Source organism: Centrocercus urophasianus, unplaced genomic scaffold, assembly GCF_019232065.1.
Source record: "Centrocercus urophasianus isolate 14NV4802_14NV808 unplaced genomic scaffold, USGS_Curo_1.0 seq_11, whole genome shotgun sequence".
Lineage (NCBI taxonomy): Eukaryota > Metazoa > Chordata > Aves > Galliformes > Phasianidae > Centrocercus > Centrocercus urophasianus.
In genome coordinates, this window is record NW_024884253.1 from 39,826,120 (window position 1) to 39,845,658 (window position 19,539).

Sequence of the window (19,539 nt, forward strand, 5' to 3'; positions counted from 1 at the left end):
ATTTAACATTTGTGCAGCTTTCGAATGCAGAACATCTGGTTCTAATTTCCAATCTGGCTTTTAAGAGAGTGCCTCCCCCACAATACTTTTATTATAAAGTGTTCTTTTCCTCCTCGCGCTCTCGCCCCCCCATTTTTTAATTTAATTTTTTTTTTTTTTTTTTCATTTTTGGAAGCGGCTGTTCCTTCCTTCTTGCTGGAAGCCACCTGACCACTGCCAGGAAGAGGAATGCAAAACATTCCCAGGAGCAGCTCCTGACGTCAGGCAGCACTCCCTGCCTCACCGCCAAGCGCTGCCTGGAAAGTCCAGGCCCTGCGCAGCTGATGGGACGTGGGAGCAGCTGCTGCCTGCTCTGTGCAGCAGGAAAAGCTGCGCTCCGCTAAGGGCTGCTCAGGAAGGGAGGGCAGGCACCAACTGCTCACACGTGCCATTTAATGGAATTCACTGCTCATTTTCCCTTTTTTTCCCCCCATTCCTCCCTTTTTCTCCACCCTTTTCAGCATGGTAACAGTCTCAAGTGTTTTGGGGGGAATAGCCTCTTTTTAAGAGACTGCCTATTATTTTTGGTGTTTATTTCTTTCCCCACAGGAGAAGGGCTTACATAAGCCTAGCAAGGGATGAAGGTGACTCAGCCAGAAGCCCTTACACAGGCTCAAGCTGCGCTTTGGCCAATCTATGTATCCCTTCTGCCTGCCCTTAAATAGGAGTGCCAGCTTCAGATACACTTTCCATCCCTGGTGGGCTTAAATCAGCTTAGACACCAGCTTTTATGATTCCTTCTTTTTTACTTCTCAGTCCTTCAAGGCACTTAGCCTTGAAGCATGCCAAGGGAGCCAGTCACGCATTGTCGTTGGATTGTTTGTTTTTTCCACTGTTAACAAATTCCAGAGAGATCAAGACATGATAGCAATATCCAAATAGGTGGTAAATTGCCCTCATAAAACATGATTTTGGAACACAAATTCTCTTTTTTTCCCTTCTTAATTCCTGTTTTCCTTCTCCACAACATGACGACAAACACAGACTAATGAGGTGGTATTTCTGTTCTGTGTTTCTTTAGTTTTGTGCATATGATATCCAGGGTAACATCTACCAGGACACATGAAACAATAAATGGCATTATATTCTACTCTTAAAGTAGGTGTTAGTTAACTATAAATAAGAGTGTCTCTGTTAAATTGCAGCCAGGAAGTTAACTTCTTCCAATACGTTTTGTCCAGCTATTCTAAGGACAAGGGGGAATGGTTCTAAACTAAGACAGTTTAGGTTAGATATTAGGAGGAAGTTTTTCACACAGAAGGTGGTGACGCCCTGGAACAGGCTGCCCAAGGAGGTTGTGGATGCCCAACCCTGGAGGCATCCAAGGCCAGGCTGGATGTGGCTCTGGGCAGCCTGGTCTGGTGGTTGGTGACCCTGCACATAGCAGGGGGGTTGAAACTGGGTGATCATTGTGGTCCTTTTCAACCCAGGCTGTTCTATGATAATATTTTTGGGACAAAATTTTTAAATGCTATACAATGTCCTGACTGGAAAAAAATCTTCACATGGTTTAATAAGCTACTGTAACAAAAAGAGTGAGGAGAGAAAGAAACAATAGCTGTTACCAAATCCAGGATGAAGTCAAGGGAGAGTTCCCTAATTCCCCCACTCCAATTGAGCACAAAGTTAGGACATGGAATATTAAAAAAAAATACAAAATACTATTTTTCCAGAGAATGCAAATGAAGGGCTTCATGAAATACTTCTCTATTTCATATGCTTCTAACTGCACAACAAAAAGTTTAGGACGTACCATTTAATCACTCTAAAATCAACAAAAAGCTATCCTTTGGATTTTCTGCAGGAAATGCAATTTTTCTGAATGCAACATTCCTGAATATCCAGGAAGTACAACTGGTAGCACTGAAGTATTCATATACATGACATTCCCCCCAAATATTTATACAATAAATACAAATGACTTGATGACTGACCACAATGGAAAAAAAGCTCTTGAAACACTAAGCAAAACAGTTGCAACATTTTCAATATAGATTGTAATTAATCAGCTATGTGCTGTTAGGGTTATTCTATCTTCCTAGCCATTGCCTTACACACCAAGATCCAGATGTCTCCAAACCTGTAGCTGCTCTGTCAGCCACAGTTTTCCAGCTTCTCGCTCCATCTGTGAGAATTTAAGAAATACATGTTTGCTGTTTTCTCCAAGCGTAAGGATTTGATACCAGAAGGACAAACAAATGTCTGTCCACTGACCAACCACATACTATCTACGATTTTAAGGAAACCTGCTCTCTGAAGAACCACAGAGGAGGTAAACACGTTGCCTTCCTGGCAAGAAACCCACAGATGTTGATTACACCAGTTGGCCACATCTGAGCAGCTACAAAACCCAAAACCACTTTTTTTTCCCTCCTTTTCTCCAGAGGTCACAAATATTCAAGCAATGCATCACCTACTAATTGGTATTATTGGAAAATATGACAACAGGAAGACTCATTCATTTAAATATATAAAACAGAGTGGACCCAGAAAATCATTAGTCAGCGTTACAGAGCCACTGCAGCTAGTGGCAAATGAAAAAAAGAACAGTCTGTTAGGTGGTTAGTTTTTTCTAATATATATATCTATATATATATATATATATACACACAAGTAAATTTAACTATAGCTCACTGAAAGTGAGCTGTACCCTCAATACCTTCTAAAAACAAGCACAAGCAAAAGTGGCCTGCAGGCACTGAGGCACTGTACTGTTCTTGGTTCTTGACTCACTCTCCATTTTCTCTTTTTTTTTTTTTTTTTTTTTTTTTTATACCATATGCAGAAATAAAATGCAATTCTGTGAATTTTTTTAACCATATTTTATGGATTGAAAAATTCTTCCCTTTTTCCCCTAGAAACAATTTTTTATGAATACACATCACCTTATCAAAAATTATATTTATTAAAATCATTGCAGGCCAACCCCTGAAAAGCAGACTTAAGAATTTCTGAAAATCGAGCATTTAAAAATGTTTGAATATTTAATCTGCAATATTGAAGCGTGGATGGAAATTGGGACGGGCGCAACACACACAAGAGATCAGAGCTGGGGCACGTTCTCCCTGAAGATTAAACCTATTCTCCTTTGTGTTTTGGTTGTTCACTCATTCTACCTTCTCTCACCAGAAACACCCTTGGAATGCCAAAAGCATGAAAGATGTCACAGTAACAACAGTAACAACTTCCTCCTATGTTCAGGTCTGTTTCAGGAAGCCATTTCAAGAACCTGCGACTGACAGGCCATATAGCAAATAGCCATGGGCAGCTCTCTCCCAACAAAATCTAGTAAGAACATTGATCTTCATCCACCAGCAACAGAAGAAAGGAACACTAAATTGTAAATTCAATCTCAGAAGATTAAAGATACCTACAATTTTTTTTGGTCAAGAGTAACAGAGTTACTCTTAACATATATACATACATAGTTGTCGTTAATTGGCAATACCGAGCAATACCCAGAGATCCGTAAGAAATAGTTCAACTCTATTCTCTTGGTTACTTTTCCACACATTTCCTGCTTATGCTACTAGCTGCTGAAATGTCTTCAGGATGAAATTTTTGTTTGAAAACAGATTGGTCTGCGACACAAGCAAGTGAAAAGAAAACCTTAATTCCCTAGAACTTATATCTGTGTCATGGTTTTATGATTTTTGTTATCGGTATTTCACATCATAACACCTTGTGAAGCTCTGGGAGTTATAGAGTTAATGCTCCAGGTCCACGGACTGCTGATTTTTCCAAGTACCTGGTTCTCAGAAGAGAACTACATACCCCAGAGGACTTTGCATTTCTGTGAAGTGAAACAGCCCAGATGCCAACTGCCATGATGCACAGCCCTGCTTGCACAGGGTTAAGAGCAGAGCCCTCTGGGAAACAAAACTCAAGGCTGCAAGGCTGCAGGAAAACCTCACCTTTGTGCACAGCCTCCACCAACTTTTTTTTCACCCATATGTTTTTTGTTTGTTTGTTTTCCTGAAGAACACTTCTTCTTCCCCTTTGTTTTTCTTTTCTTGCATCTCTGTGCTCTGTTTCTGGCTGGAACTGGCAATGGAACTGCTGAACAACAGAAGCTGATCCAACTGTACTGCTGACTCAATCCTGAGAGCCTGTTCTCATCAGATTTCACTGCAGCATTCCAGATTTCAGTACCCAAAAATTTCAGATACTTATCTAAACCAAACTTCCTGAGGGTGAACTATCCCCAGTGCTAAGACAGCAAGAGCAGGGCTGACACACATTTGAACAAGATTCCATCAGAGCACAGGAGACAGCATGCCAACTATGCTTAAAGCAATACCTACCTACATAATTTCAACTCTGTCTGACTTGGTAAATTGCTGAGTTAATTGCCTTGGTATTCATATTTACATTCAAAAAAGAATACACAGATCTGAGGTCAATCATTATGCTGTTCCATTAAACACTTTGTTCTAGGTAAATGGACTTCTGAAAACTTCCTTTATAATGTAAAATGGAACCATCTGTATATAAAGTTTGGGAATTATTTTTATCTTAGTTTTATTGATATAATTACATGGTTACTAAGATGCTTACAGTTTCAGACTCCTAATAGCTATAAGGGCTTGTTACTGATACTCTGTAATCACAGAGAAGTCTCTTCTTTCCCTTTGGCTTGAGAAGAGAAAACAAAAATTCAAAATGTGTTTATTTCCATTTCTTTAAACTTTGTGTTTAACAAAGTCTAACAGTGCAAAGGTAAGATATTCCTTCATATTCGCTCTGTTCTTAAAGCAATAAGAAAAGTGATATTGCAATTACTACAGAAATAAATAATCACAGGAAGTTAATACTGTGGTAATAACCCACCATATCTTAAATAATTCCCTGTTTGGAGTTGGAGGTTGATTTTTCCAGCTGGAATTTTGAAAAGGAAGTCTCCCACACATCTCAGAAAAAAAAATGATTTCTCAAAAGAAAGCTTCCAATCTCTTGCCATCTGAATTGTGGAAATAGAACACAGCACTTTCTGTCTGACAAATTTTCCAGAAACCCAGTTGTTTTTTGAAAGCCAGTCTTCACTCTTAATACTAAGGAATCATTATCAAGGACTCGCATGGACAACTGCTGCACCATTTGCAGTAGGCAAAGTGTCCACACAGAAACAGATCTAGCTATCAAGCAATCAATCTTTCAGAAAAACTGAAACAGAGCCAGAAGTCTTCAGCATACAGTTAACGCAGGGGTAGTTAACCTCAAGAGACAGACTGGTCAGGAGAGGGGGGACAGAACCATACACTTATTTTAACTCTGAGAAATTGTACAGAGCTAGATGCACACACTCTGCCTTCCTTATGAAATATGGTAAGCAACTAGGTAAGTTCAACAAAAAAACTCATTTCGGTTGTAAATAAATGTTAGCAGCAGGGTGTGAGATTAAAAGGTAATACCATCTTATTTGCTCTCTGCTTACCGTAAAGTATGTCAAGAATGTTTTTTTCTGATTTTTTTTTTTTTTTTTTTTTTGCTCCATTTGATCTCCTAAATGGATGAAGTCCATTAGATCTTGTCAGAGTTTCAGTAAGGAACACAGAATGAGAGGTGAACCCAGCAATTAAGTATGTCTAATGGCTCCCAGATCATGTAAAATCAAGGATGGATTTACCACAGCAGAATCAAGATAAGAGAGTCAAAAGGAATGGTGTAGAATAACGAACAAAAACTTGTGTACTTTCCCTCGAGGATGGCAAATAAGTTTTAGAAAAAATGTCAAAAATCATAAGGCACAAAAGTCTTGGAAAGGATCATTTGAAGTAGTTAAAAAGAAAAACAACCTCAGGAACGGTCTGTTGGGTTTTCATCGAGCTGAAAGTATGCCATAGCCAGGAGGTAGCTGTGAATAAAAACCCATGGCATGCAGGAAAGTTCTCAGTTTCTCCTCTGGCAAGCATGCTTTAAGGCAGAACTTTGTAAACACTGTGGGGGAGGGAGAAGTCAAAGTTCCAGAGCATTTCTGAACCATTTGCAAGTGTTTTGTACAAATGGAAGTTGAGTTGAGGAGATTGCTTTTGCTCACCATGATGGCCATGCCAATGACAACTAGCAGGAAAAAATCTTCAAGAAAGTAGGTGTTAACACTCAATGGCACATGGCCTTTTTCATTATGCAGGGAGGATGGTGAAGAAAATAGCGTCAACAGTGTGGTGACTTGTCTTAATGCTCAGTACCACCTTCAAAATAGATAACACCCACGGTTATTAAAAGGAACACAAATACAGTGTCACACAAACATGACAAATCTCTCTTGCAAACCACAGCTTCACAAACACACAGCTTTGATTTTACAAAAAGTTCTGGACTGAAGCGATATTCAAGAGGTGAGTCAATCGAGTACAAGGCGGGGTGGTTTTACCTGGCCTTGTGCTGACAACATTGCCACCTTGAGCTCCAAGTGGGAAGAACACAGGCAAGCTATGCCAGCCACAGGCATGCCATGCCGAGCTCCAAGGCACCTGCCAAAACAATGCACCAAGCACCTCCTTGTAGCCAAAGACGTCACTTAGTCACCAGTGAGGACCAAGCTCAGTCTTTCACTGGATTTGGAAGATTTGAAATATTTTTAAGTGTTTTTCCCACCACTGACCTTCAACAGAACATTTATGCGGGCAAAGAGAGAACAATGCTTTCACATAATTTTAATGTTATCCAAAATGGTCCTACCCTTTGAGGCTCAGCACCACAGTTAAATGCTTCTGCAGTTAGGTCTCCAGTACTCCTGAGAGACCATGGTGCTCAAAAGCCCGAAGTTAGGATATATTATTTGATTTTATCTTCATAGAATCACAGGCACACAAAACAGATTGAGTATGAAGGGACTTCAAGGATCATCAAGCTCCACCCCCCACCAACCATTTTCAATAGAAATGATTTAATTGATACAGTTTCCAGTACAGTCCCAACCAAAAACCGTGGGACAACTAACTCAGCAAACAGAAGGCAAACATATTCAAGTGAAAACACTCTTTACGAAGTAGTAAAACAAGCATAGTGCTGAATGCATCACCAGTGTGACTGCTTATGTAACTTCTGAAATAGCTTTGGAAGCTGAAGCAAGCCAGAGGCAGAAGTTACAGGCAGGAGAGTGCCTCATCTCCCCCAGGCCCAGACCAACGACCTCTCATTCCAAGTTACAGCTTTAACATATTTGTTTATGATCATGCCCAGTTTCAGTCAAGAGCAATAACCATCCACATGTATCTTGTTTTGGAAGAAAACGCTGTCTTTGCCTGGGTGCAAAAAGGACAAAGCTCTTTGAAGTCCTTTGTAAAGGCTCTTTTCAGAGGTGCCCAGGGGCAGGACAAGAGGCAATGGGCACAGACTGGAACACAGGAGGCTTACTATTATTTTAAAAAATAATTCAACGTTGCAATCAATATCCACAAAAATTCAGAAAATGAGTACTGAAAATTTCATCTCATTAGAGGGAGGCTTTTCAGATAAGAGCTACACACATTTTCTGTGTAAAAACTCAGACCTCTTCCATGAAGGCAGTCCTAAATATGTACAGTTTACCTATAGGGAAGATTCACAGTCACACTAGTAAAGCTCAGAAAGAGAACACTTTAATATGTAATCCGACCTAAGAAAATAATAAAATCTCTCACGTGTTCCCCTCTCCCTCCCAAAATGTCTTCTCTATGTTTCAGTTGTGAAAATAGTTTTTTCTCTTCTTTTTCTCTAACTTAAATTGGTAATAAGGGAAATTTCAGTTTAACTAGAAAACCCCAAGTGATTCCACTCTAAAGTGAAGGTCCCATAAAAACCAGGAAATAGGAAATTATATCTGTATCTGGCATGATCGACTACCAAAGCCAATTCTCAAGGCTTCAGTGGAGTGCTTTTGAAGTTGTTCATGTGATATGCTGATGTTTGCTTTCAAAAAGGTCCAGTTTGGAGCACAGCTAGCAAATGTCTCCCTGCTATATAATAAGGTGGGAAGGTGAACTGGAGTCAAATATCTCCCAGCTAAATTAAACGATCACCACACAAGCAGCTTCTCAAACTGTAAGCAATGAGAATCAGCAAAAAGAGGCTGCAAGAAACAAAGATGGCCTATTTATTTTTGTGTGAGAGATAGAAGGTAAGAAATGCTTGGGTAGGTGGTAAAAAAGTATCTTATTCTCTATAAGAAATTTTCAGTTCAAGATTAACTGTTATGCTGTTAAAAGCTGATATGTTATAAATCTGGGTTCCTTTATAGCTACAAAAGCTTTAAGTTCCTCATATCAATAAAATCCATCGCTTACTCAGTCTCTATAGTCATAACACGCAAAATAGCACCAGCCCTATTAAATTAATATTTATGACAAGCTAGGAGAATCAGAAGACAAGCAGCAATTGCTAAGACACAACCATGAGCACAAGTCTCATTTAATTGCATTGCCCAAGTTTCTCAAAAATGAACATCAACTCCAAGAAATGCAACATTCAGGGCAAACACGATCTGCCATCCAGGGAAGACAAATTACAACACAATCAATTAAATCGATGGTCATATGCAGAATCTAAGTGCTATAAATTCCAGTGTTTTCCTTTTGTTGTAGCACGCAGCACTCTGGCAGGTATTCTGCCAGGTTTTGGTTTGTTTTTGTTTGTTTGTTTGGGGGGGAAGGAGGAGATAGGGGAGGAGGACAGGAGTAGTTTAAAGTTATGATCAAGAGCACCCATCCCAACAACACTTCAGAGATGACAAATGGAGGTATTTCTTTACAGCTTCAGCTCACAATTATAAGGTATTAGCTGAAGATGTGGACATACTTGGATTTCCACTAACTCATGTACTACGAACAGCAACAGCTTAAAGGTGGAGATGCAGTCCTCTCCCTTATGCCAGCCACAGACCATGACTATAGACACTGATCTCCCAAAGAAAACAATGGAAAGGCCAGCACCACGCCCAGCACCACGATCTGCTCTATAACAAATACATGCTATTTATTAAAAATAATAATAGTAATAATAATAAAAAGCCAAACTTAAGAAAGGGGGAGATAAGGAACAATCAAAACTAAAAACATCCACATAAAAGTTCAACAGGCTTCTTAACTCCTTTAAGAAAGAAAAATGAGAGGTACCATTTCTGGAGTCTTCAAGAGGTTAAAGCAAAGAAGAAAAACCTGTAACATATCGGCAAGCATTGGGTCTTTCTTGAGCCACATCAGTGATTTGGCTTTCAAAATGCACAGTGAATCCCTCAAAAGTAAAATTAATGGTTGCACACCACCTCTAGTGTCCTGGATACTGTCTCTGATACTTCTGCTGGGAGATGTTTGGTCTGCCAGAGAGCTGTGCTGGCACAGTAACAAGAGGAATACTTTTTAAGACATCTCAGGAAGCTGTCAAAAGAGTCTAGGGCTGAGGGAGGAGTAACATATTGCAAATTGCATGGTTACTGTTGAATCAGAAGACTAGTAGGAAGAGAAGCTCTGACAAACACATAAAAGACTACACTAAACATTTCACAGTTTAATTGCTCTATATACCAAAGGCAAGTGTTGTTGCCACCACAAATAGAAATGCAGAGGCATTTTTTTTTCCATGAGCTTTTACTACAGTGAAACCAATCTGTCTGGTAAAAGTAACAGCAGATTCCACCCCGCCATCCCCCAGATAGCAGAAATGTTTGAAATACAGCATTCTGGGAAATAGCTTTCTATTTGTTTGAAATTTTTGAAAGCAACATACCATTTTTTGAAATAATTATTTCCTTCTTTAATTGTTATTTTGCCTAAGATCATCATTAACCTTTGCTTACCTACAGTGAAATACGTCATTTGAGAAAAGAAGTTTGAGACAGCACACCTTCATGTTCCATTTGGAATACTGTGTCCAGGTTTGGAGGCCCCAGTACAAGAAAGACAGGCAGCTGTTGGAGACAGTCCAGAGGAGGGCCACCAAGATGATCAGGGGGCTGGAGCACCTCCCCTACAAAGACAGGCTGAGGGAACTGGGCTTGTTCAGCCTGGAGAAAAGAAGGCTGCAGGGTGACCTCATTGCAGCATTTCAGTACCTAAAGGGAGCCTACAAACAGGAGGGGAGTAAACTCTTTGAAAGGGTTGATAACTGCAGGACAAGGGGAAATGGTTTTAAGCTGAAGGAGGGGAGATTTAGATTGGATGTCAGAGGGAAGTTCTTTATTGTGACAGTGGTGAGGTGCTGGAACAGGCTGCCCAGAGAGGCTGTGGATGCCCCGTCCCTGCAGGTGTTCAAGGCCAGATTGGATGGGGCCCTGGGCAGCCTGGTCTGGTATTACATGGGGAAGTTGGTAGCCCTGCCTGTGTTGGGGGTGTTGGAGATTCATGATCCTCAAGTTCCCTTCCAACCTGGGCCATTCTGTGATTCTGTGATGTCAAATGGAATCAGCAGCCATGACAGTTTAGAAAACTCATACCCTGTCCACCTTGTTATCCATACAGAATTGCACAAGGCACAAGCAAATTTAGTGTGAGAATTCATATTGATGTGCAATATTCAGCATGTTCAAAGCCCAGCAGAAGTGCACGTAAAAATGTTTATCCTAACTACATACTTACCATTACAGTAGCACATCACACCCTCTCAGAGTTGTTCTTTTTAAACTGTTTCTTCACAGTGGAACTATGGAAATGCATTGTATTCCACGAAGTTAACACAGCACTGCTGGACAGCAATTCAACAAGAGGAAACTTCATTTTTCAAACCGTAAATTTTTAAAAGGATTAGCTGATCGCTGATAAACATTTAAACAAACCCATTCACACAGGCAGAACTCGCTCTTTAGTGGTTAAACTACTGCAGGAATTTTGGCACACAGTCTTTTTACAAATTAAGTATTGTTTTACACGTCCCAAATGTGTTAGTCATAAACATTAGCAGAGGAATACAATTGCAACTTTTTAATAACCCTGCATTAATTCTGAACTTGTTCATCTGAACTTAGCTTGTTTTTCCTTCATGACTGGATAAAGCAGACTGCAGAATTTTGTGCTGTGCCAGGTCTTGGCTCCATCAGTTGCTCATTAAATGAGATCTGGAATTCAGCACTGGAGTGAACGCACATGGGAACTCATGTGAAGCTGCTCGTATATCATTGATAGCTCGGTTGCTAACACAGAGTTTATCCAAGACGGTACATTTTTCGTTGACATGAACAAAGCTGTTCACCATCCTCTGTTTTTGACGTCAGTGGACAACTACCCACTAACAGTATCTGTCACTACAAAATGCTTGGAATTTCCTCACTCATAAAAGCTGGAAAATTTCAACTACATTATTGGATTTTAAAGACAACAATTTTTAGTGATCATTAGGGTAGGACATTTTCACTCTCACTGATTTTTTTTTTCCAAAATCTTCAAAATTTAAACTTAAACAACATCACAGACTCTGAGGAATAGATATTTAAAACACCTCTTTTTGTTCTCTTCCTAAAGAACACGTTCTCAAATGAGTGCTAATTACCCAATATACAACCATCACAGCAAGATATTTTAGATTTTTCCAATTAACTGGACACAACAATCATTTTGGTAGAATCTCTTGTGTAACTGGCAATAGGGCTAGAAGGAATGACTTCAAGCTGCACCAGAGGAGATTCAGGCTGGACGTTAGGAAATACTGCTTTTCTGAAAGAGTGGTCAGGCACTGGAATGGGCTGCCTAGGGAGGTGGTGGAGTCACTGACCCTGGAGGTGTTCAAGGAACATCTGGATTTTGTGTTGAGGGACATGGTTTAGTGAGAACTACTGGTGATAGGTGGATGGTTGGACTCGGTGATCTTGTAGGTCTTTTCCAACCTTGGTGTTTCTTTGGTTCTGTGATTAATATTGGACCATAGCTAGTATTTAACAGAACTGTAGAAAACCAATGCCCTAGCATAAGCTATTTATTGCCTCTCTTCTACACCTTCTTTATTCTTCCAACTGCAATGGCCCCTGTGAAGTCAGGTAGCAGTTCCCTCTCTGGAGCACAGTGTGACTTCTCAGGAACAAGGCACTAGGCTGGTTTCAGCCAGGGCTGTGCAGGAAGAAGGGTGGCTAGCCTTCATACCCCTCCAGAGCCTAAGAGCATAACAACAGTCTGTGTATACACAATAAAGACATCCTTCTTGACAAAGCTACATATTTTACCTCTGCTGGAGGCTTTCCTGCTGATAAGAATGCATTTCAACCTTGATCTAAAAACCAAGCTAGGAAGCTGCTGCTTCACAAACACATCCCTCGCTTCTAAACCCCCCAGTTTAGCTGAAAGCAAATAAATATATTAAAAAAACCAGCACATTGGTACAATACAATGTAAAGTCCCTTTTTCTCAGCATGTCAAGATACCATCAACCGGTAAACTAGAAATAGCCTTGTTTAAAAACCCAGTTTTAATTTTTTTATGGATCTCTGGAACTACTGTCTCTTAAGCCTCTCAAGTTCTTCAAATGTGTTTCCATTCTTTTCTCTACAACAATCCCCTTTCAGAGAACAATTATTTCATTTTTGTTTTTTAGGGTTCTAATCTTTGAGGTATGACATTCATCTAATACTTCCATAGAACAGTTACAAAAATAAACAATTCCATCTCATTTAAATGACTGATTGAGTTCTTACGTTTATTATACATAAGCCACATCTGAAATGCCAGGTATGTTGCTTCAGGTGGTTGTGACAAACCACAGAAATGGCACAAATGAACTGTTCTTCCCAGGGAATCACTGCTTTGTAGGTCTGTATTTTTATGATACGTCATTTTAGAACTTAACTTCATATGAAGGAACATAATTGTGCATTCACCGGCTACTAAGAAATGGCTCTTTTTTAAGGGTATAAAACAGGATATTCTTGAGCAGCTCTACAGAATCAACTTCATATGAGGGGATAGGAAGGAGCAAACTTATTTTTAAAAATAGAAAAATGAGTAAATCCTAAGTACTACTCTATCAAAGCAGATAAAACAAAAGCATTGAAGAAATGTTATCAAAAGCTTCTTAAAGACAACTTTCTATTCATAAAAGTATTCCTATTCTTAAGAACTCAGCTATTTTTGAGTGATTGTACTAGGAAATGTATGTTCTAACAAAAAAATATGAAGAAAATATGCAAGAAACCTGCAGCTGTCTCAACTTCTGAAAGGGGCTTTGATTTTCACAACTGCAGCATCTCTGAAAAGCATTTCCAAGTAGATGACATGATATGATCTTTGGCTCGAAGGTCATTCCATATGTACTGTAGACACAGTGCCCACACTGGCTTTACAACTCTGAAGTTTCGTAGAATTTTATCTTCTGAGTGAGCCTTGTGCCGCTTATCAGGGTTCTCCCGCTCTGCTATTGTAACATCTTCAAAGAAAGAATGTAAAGACAGAGCCAACATCTCTCTGATGGGAGGGATATAACTCCTGATCTTTTCCTCTTTTTCATCTGTTTGAATATTTATCTGTGTAAGTGTTTGCATGTACAGATACCTATTTATAAATGCTTAGATTTCAAAAGAAGACAGTGAACATACATCACTTTTGTCTAAATGGTCAACCGAGCATTCAGAGAAGCTGTCTCCCTGGGGAGCAAGTAGGGAAATAGAGTTTATGCAAAAGATGTTATTTCTGTATGTCTAACTCATGTTTACATTACTACTTTTGTGGAACAAGGAAAGGATATAGACTTCTTGTAGAACAGCAGTTGGTCATTTCTGCATTTCTCTAACATACAAAGTCCAGGACCTTCCTTCCACATGATTCTGTCGTAGTGAGTTACTCTCTAACAGCATTCCTGAATGCTTCCCTTGACCAGTGAGAGCAGCAGTAATAAAAAGTCTGTATCTTCATCAAATGGAGGGCAAACACTTTTTAACACCAGTTACACTGGTTGAAAATACCTATTTTAGTTCCCTGAATTTTAGCTCACTCTTACTGCTCATCAAGACAAAGTTAAGATCATGCAATAGGCAAGATATTGTATTAAGATAATGCTAAAATCACAGAGATATATCCATTTATGTTAGGTCTTGCAGTTAAGCCAATGAAACAGCTTACATCATACCCAGGGTAATTTTGAAGCAGTAGAATGCTTAAGTTCACAAAGCTAGATTGTTTCCGTACATAAACTTGTTCAGAGCTTGCTTAGAAGTCATTTATATCAATGGCCCACCTTAAAGAACTCTCATTATAGGTTTCATTACATTACTTTCATTACATTAGCTGATTTGTAATGATGGTTTGTGTGAGCTCTTCTTGACAGTAAATGTATAACAATTTGAACTCTTTAAAAGCTTTTTCATTGAGGAGATCCTGAGTGTAGTGTAACACAAGTAGAGATGAGAAGTTCACATTAAACACTTTCACCAGGCACGGGAACACTTTCAAATCTGAGTAATTACCCCATGGCTTCATAGGTTAAGAGAAACAAGTATAACTTTCAAGTTACTTGCCGATGTCACTGCATTAAGCATTTTATATACTTCCCATACTGAGTTCCTAAAATAAATTGTTTTTAAACAGAGAATTTTTACAGAGAATAGCAGCTATCCAGCCACGAATCCTGTCTCCTGCAGTTCTTAATGGTCAGTGTTTGCAGACAATAGAATAGCACAAAGAGGTACTTTCCTCCTCATACTGTCCCAGCCATCCAGATATTAGCAACAAGTGAACCTCCTGAGCTAGAGATCATTGTTTAGTTGGATGGATGGATCTCTGAGCCTATCCAAATCACTCTTTGTTTGTTATTTTCAATGACTGTATGAATATCAACATCCCTTCAATAGTTTCACTTCAGAAATACACACAAAACTTTTCAAAGTTGTTAAATTTAATAAGGAAAAGAATTTGCACTATTTTCTTCAGGTCAATTTATCTTGAATACTGGACAGCAGGTGTAGCATAAAGCAGGAGGTTGGAATGGCTGAAAGGAACTATGCTCAAGATCTACTGTCTGAAAAATGGACACTCATGTCTCCATATCATTTTCTTTAGGTACATTAATTTGCATTCTATTTTTTTTTTAACAAAAAACAATAACAAAATATCCTAGGTAAATCGAAGTTATAAAACCATCTCCAGTGGAACTTAGAGGCCTTTCTTCCTACTCTTAAATGTCCTGGAAATGTCAAGCAGTCATCACTTTTTGATAAATACGTATTTCTTTGAAACAAATAAAGGCTTAAGAACCAAGGCACATATGCTCAGCAGCTTTTTCTTTTCCAGCTGCAAGAAACACTTAACGACTCAGAGCAAGTTTGTAAAAATTATGAAGTATCATTCAAATTCTTAATTCAAAAAGTTGCTCAGGCACTGCGATGACAATCAATGGCAAACCTACATAGGCAGGGCTGACTTCTTGTCTGTTGCATTCCTAACTGGCCAAGCACAAACCACCTCCAGTCACAAACGTGCAACATGCTTGCACATGATGCATCCAACTTAATAAGCTTTATTTAAACACACTATTGAAATAATACCTCAATACAGCCTCAAATGAGAGCAGGCTCACATCAGACAGCTCAGAGAACAGGTAGCTGAATTCTTTGTTCCACCAGATAAACTGGTTTTAAAATGTTAATCAGCTTAATAGAGTTTTCCCTATAGCAAGTGACCAGTGTATAATGTGCCCTAAGATAGAAGGCATTGATATGAAGTATATCCATGATATATCCAAGATATCCATGTCCAGTTATAGAGAAATCCAAACTCAATCCTACAGATTCTTAAATAAATCCCCCCTGAAGTCAGTAGGGCCACTCATGGGGAATGTCCAAGTTGATAAGATACTTACAACTGGCTGGCTATCTGCCTGTATTTTAATTTTTTTTAATTAATTGGCTTGCATTCTAGTGCTTAAGTATTATGAGATTCTGTATGCAATCAAATACCAACAATCATGTCAACAAATATGTAAACACCATCTCCCAAAGTACTTATGCAAGTCTCCTGTCTGAGACATCTCACATACCAAGCCGTGCACTAAGTTCCCAGCATACACAATTAAAAAAGCCAAGTCTAATACTGAAAAGGCTCTAAAATGATGCACTCAAGTTTTGCTCAGAAATGCAGCCACATATCAAAGCCAGCAGTCCATGCATCTGCTATCTTACCTACCTACTCAAGAACATAATTTGAAAGCACGGAATTACATACGTATAATAACATAGTTATGGTGTATACGATTGAAAACATCACAAAATGCTATACTCCAGGAGAGCATTCTATCAAGCAGTATTTGGTTTTGGCAATGGAAGTACAAATTCAGTACAAAGTAACAGAAACTACGTTTCAGCGTTAAAAGCTCTCAAGAGTTCAACAGAATAGAAACTTGGAAATGTAATAGATGAAACTTCCACTGTGTGTACGAGTCCAATTTCCCAGTAATGTAAACTAGAAGTGCCAAATAATAATCAAAAACAAAAATATCCCCCACATCTCCTGCCAATAGGTTTAGTTTAATGTCATCCAGCCCAAGTTATTTTCACTTCTCTTTGAGTGAATAGAGACAACTGACATTCAGATAATGCCTAAACAATAGAAAATAGGACTAAAGATAAGATACCATGAAATTTTGTTCCTATCTGATTAGTAAAAAAGTGCCTTCAGAGCCCGGAAAGCAACTCTGGAGACTCAGCCAAAACTTTCTGCTTTTACGAAATAACTCTTGGCTTACGTTAAAAGCACATCCTACTAAGAAAACCAACAAACAAACAGAAAAACACTCCAAGAAGTGGTATAAAAATGAAGTTTTCCCATGAAATCTCACTTTATACTCTTTGCATATATACAGGAATGAGTTGTTATGTCTGTGTTCACCTGAGAACATTTTTCAAACAGATGAGAGTACTGCACTTGTACCGTAATAGATGCTTGTTGTCTGTAAAGGATTTTATCAATGCAGAGTTGCATCTTCCCCAAGCACACAAGGAATAACCTAGAGTAACCCAAGACTTACACATGGCACATTTACCAATAGCAACTAAAAGTCAGTAAAAGAAAAAACAACTTCAGTCACATCCTAGCTAAAATAGCTTTGCTGTTACTGAAATCTTTCTTAGGTTCAAGATCTCCATAAAAAGATACAGCTTTGTGGCAGTGTCTTGTGGTATAGAAACAACCTGAAGAGAAAAATGTAACTAAGGTAGAAATCAGTAGGGGAGAGACATAATAAGAAAGCAGGAGGAAACAAAAACAAGTTTAAAGCATGTAATGAAGCACCAAAGAAAAGGGAAATGAGTCCAAACAATTGCATCTTGAGGACTGGAAGGAAAAAACAAAACAAAACAAAACAAACCAGTGACACATCAGAGCAGGATTTTATTTCTATTCAGCTGTATTCCTTTGGCGACTGACCTATTTACATCTCACCTATCAGCACTTGCATCTGTAGCCGCAATGAATTCCACATTATATATATATTCCTTTAATTTCTGGATCTCTTTCAACAAGTGAGAAATTACAAGTTAGGGAATCCAGAAAAGATTTGTAGCTATCTTAAGATAGCTTTAAGATCTTAAAAAAAATAATAATAAATACGGGCCTTTGCAAAATAGGAAAAAGTATTTTGGAGAAAAAAACAAGAAACCTTCAGATAATGAATGCTGATCCATTAGAAGAAAAGTATCTCCTATTTAGTAATTTGTGTGAGAAAGAGAGAGAAGTAATATCCCCACTTACCAGTTTTATTGATGTTTTTTTCATTAAACACTCAGACCTTCCCACCTACAGGTGCTAACAACTAGTTACTTTACTACAAATCTCACCACCCTATGCTACCCCTTAAAACCAGGAAACTAACCCAATGTAGGAAAGCCACAAAGCTAGACCAAACATTTTAGAGAGTTCTGAAAAAAAAAAAAAAAAAGAAAAAAAAAAGGTTAACTAGTTGCTCTGAAGAGAGATTTGGAGAACTGAAGACATTGACAGCAGCAGCAGTGTGAAACCATCAAGGCTTGTTTACTGATTTCATAACAAAACAGCGTTAATCTCTCATTTATTTTTTCCCCATTTTGAGCTGGCACTGTCTTTGCTGAGCGCTACACAGTTAACACAGCCTTGTCCACTGAAACATTATACCCGCACCAACAGCAACAGATGAGCATTCCTGAACTACTTTGCAATGAGAAAGTATGTACTTTATTGGCCTTATCATTGATAAGACATTGCTCCTGCCTTTCTATCACTCAAAACACAAAAATATTAAGTGAAAGTCAAACTGAAGCCCCAAGCAAGACCAGAGGCATTACATTTAGTTGTTATCTCAGCTATCTTCAAGGTATCTGCCAAAGTCTCTCAGCCTGGCAGAGACAGATGAGCAACCACAAGACTGCTCTGTTCCGCACCCTCCAAGCTCTTTTCTACAGAAATATGACAAGCACAGTACCTGCAGCACCCTTATTCTGCAGCACTACAGCAAGCCTGACCAGTTCTCTCTCTACTTACCATGGGGGATAGATGTGGATGACATCCTGTGGCCTACTCTTCAGGTGAGCTGCTGTCTCTCTTGCAAAAAGGACTTTGATTATCGGTTCTCTTGTACTGATGACAAGGTCTTCGGATGAAATGATAGCAGGAGACTCTTCCAGCTGCTGGCAGATGGCAACTTGTATCATACACTCCTCAAACATTTCTAAGATCTTCACAATTAAAACACCAGATTTATCTGCAAATTTAAAGAAAAAGAATGCAATGTTTGGATAAGGAGAAAAATTCTGGCACAATGAAGATGTATGTTCTGCTCTCTCCTTTCCTTTCTGATCTGCAGAAAAGCCACATGAGCATAATACACCCAAATGAAGTTTTAAGCAATTACACCATTTTAAAGGTGAGCAGGTGTTTGCCCTCCACTCTAAGACAGCACCCATTAAGTACAAAGAATCTAAAAGCAGTGTTTCATATTCAGAGACAATGTGAAAAAAACACAGACTAAGATATATAGACTAAAAGCAGCTATTGCAAAACTTATCCACTTTATCAGTCCTCAAACAGGAGAGAAGCAACATTAACATATACCAGCATTCCTACAGTTTGATTCTATGCACTTCTGTCTATTTAAAAAATTACTTCTAGCTCCCTTTGCAGTCTGCACAGATCTACTCAGACAGACCTGGGTCTGTTCCTTTCATGTAAGATTGATTCTCTTTCTCACCTAACTCCACTTCAGTTTGCACTCTGATCACTGGTGTTGTTATCCACCTGCTAAACACTGCTATCAATAGTGGGGAAAATCATGATGCTATAGAACAGGAGCAGCAGTATCCCAATTCTACTGATTTTGATTCACAAGTTGCATTTAAAAAAACACAGTATCCCAAGAAAAACAGCTGATATAAATTATCTTCCCACAGCAAAGCAGAAGCAGGGGCGGAACTGTGAACGTGGTACTGGAACTTAGCAGAGCTGTACTAGTTATTTGCTTATTTTAAAGCCCATTTCACAATTGTAAATGTCTTTCCTTTGGAAAATAAGTCAAAATATTTAAGTTTATGAGCAACTTCAGAACAAACTAATGACCCAACCCTTTAGGAAACCCCAAACCAAA

At 38.8% G+C, this 19,539-nt stretch overlaps 1 protein-coding gene across 10 annotated transcripts in view; it reads right to left on the bottom strand.

The window, feature by feature from the left end:
- SPIDR (scaffold protein involved in DNA repair) overlaps window positions 1-19,539 on the bottom strand; it is a 210,683-nt gene that overhangs the window by 118,039 nt on the left and 73,105 nt on the right. For all 10 annotated transcript variants that reach the window (XR_006171761.1, XR_006171760.1, XR_006171758.1 and 7 more), the window contains exon 8: window positions 18,441-18,660. Coding sequence is in view for 6 of the 10 variants with exons in the window: in XM_042837230.1 (XP_042693164.1) it covers window positions 18,441-18,660 (220 nt within the window). In the remaining 4 variants the exon portion in view is untranslated. The remainder of the gene's footprint in view (window positions 1-18,440; window positions 18,661-19,539) is intronic.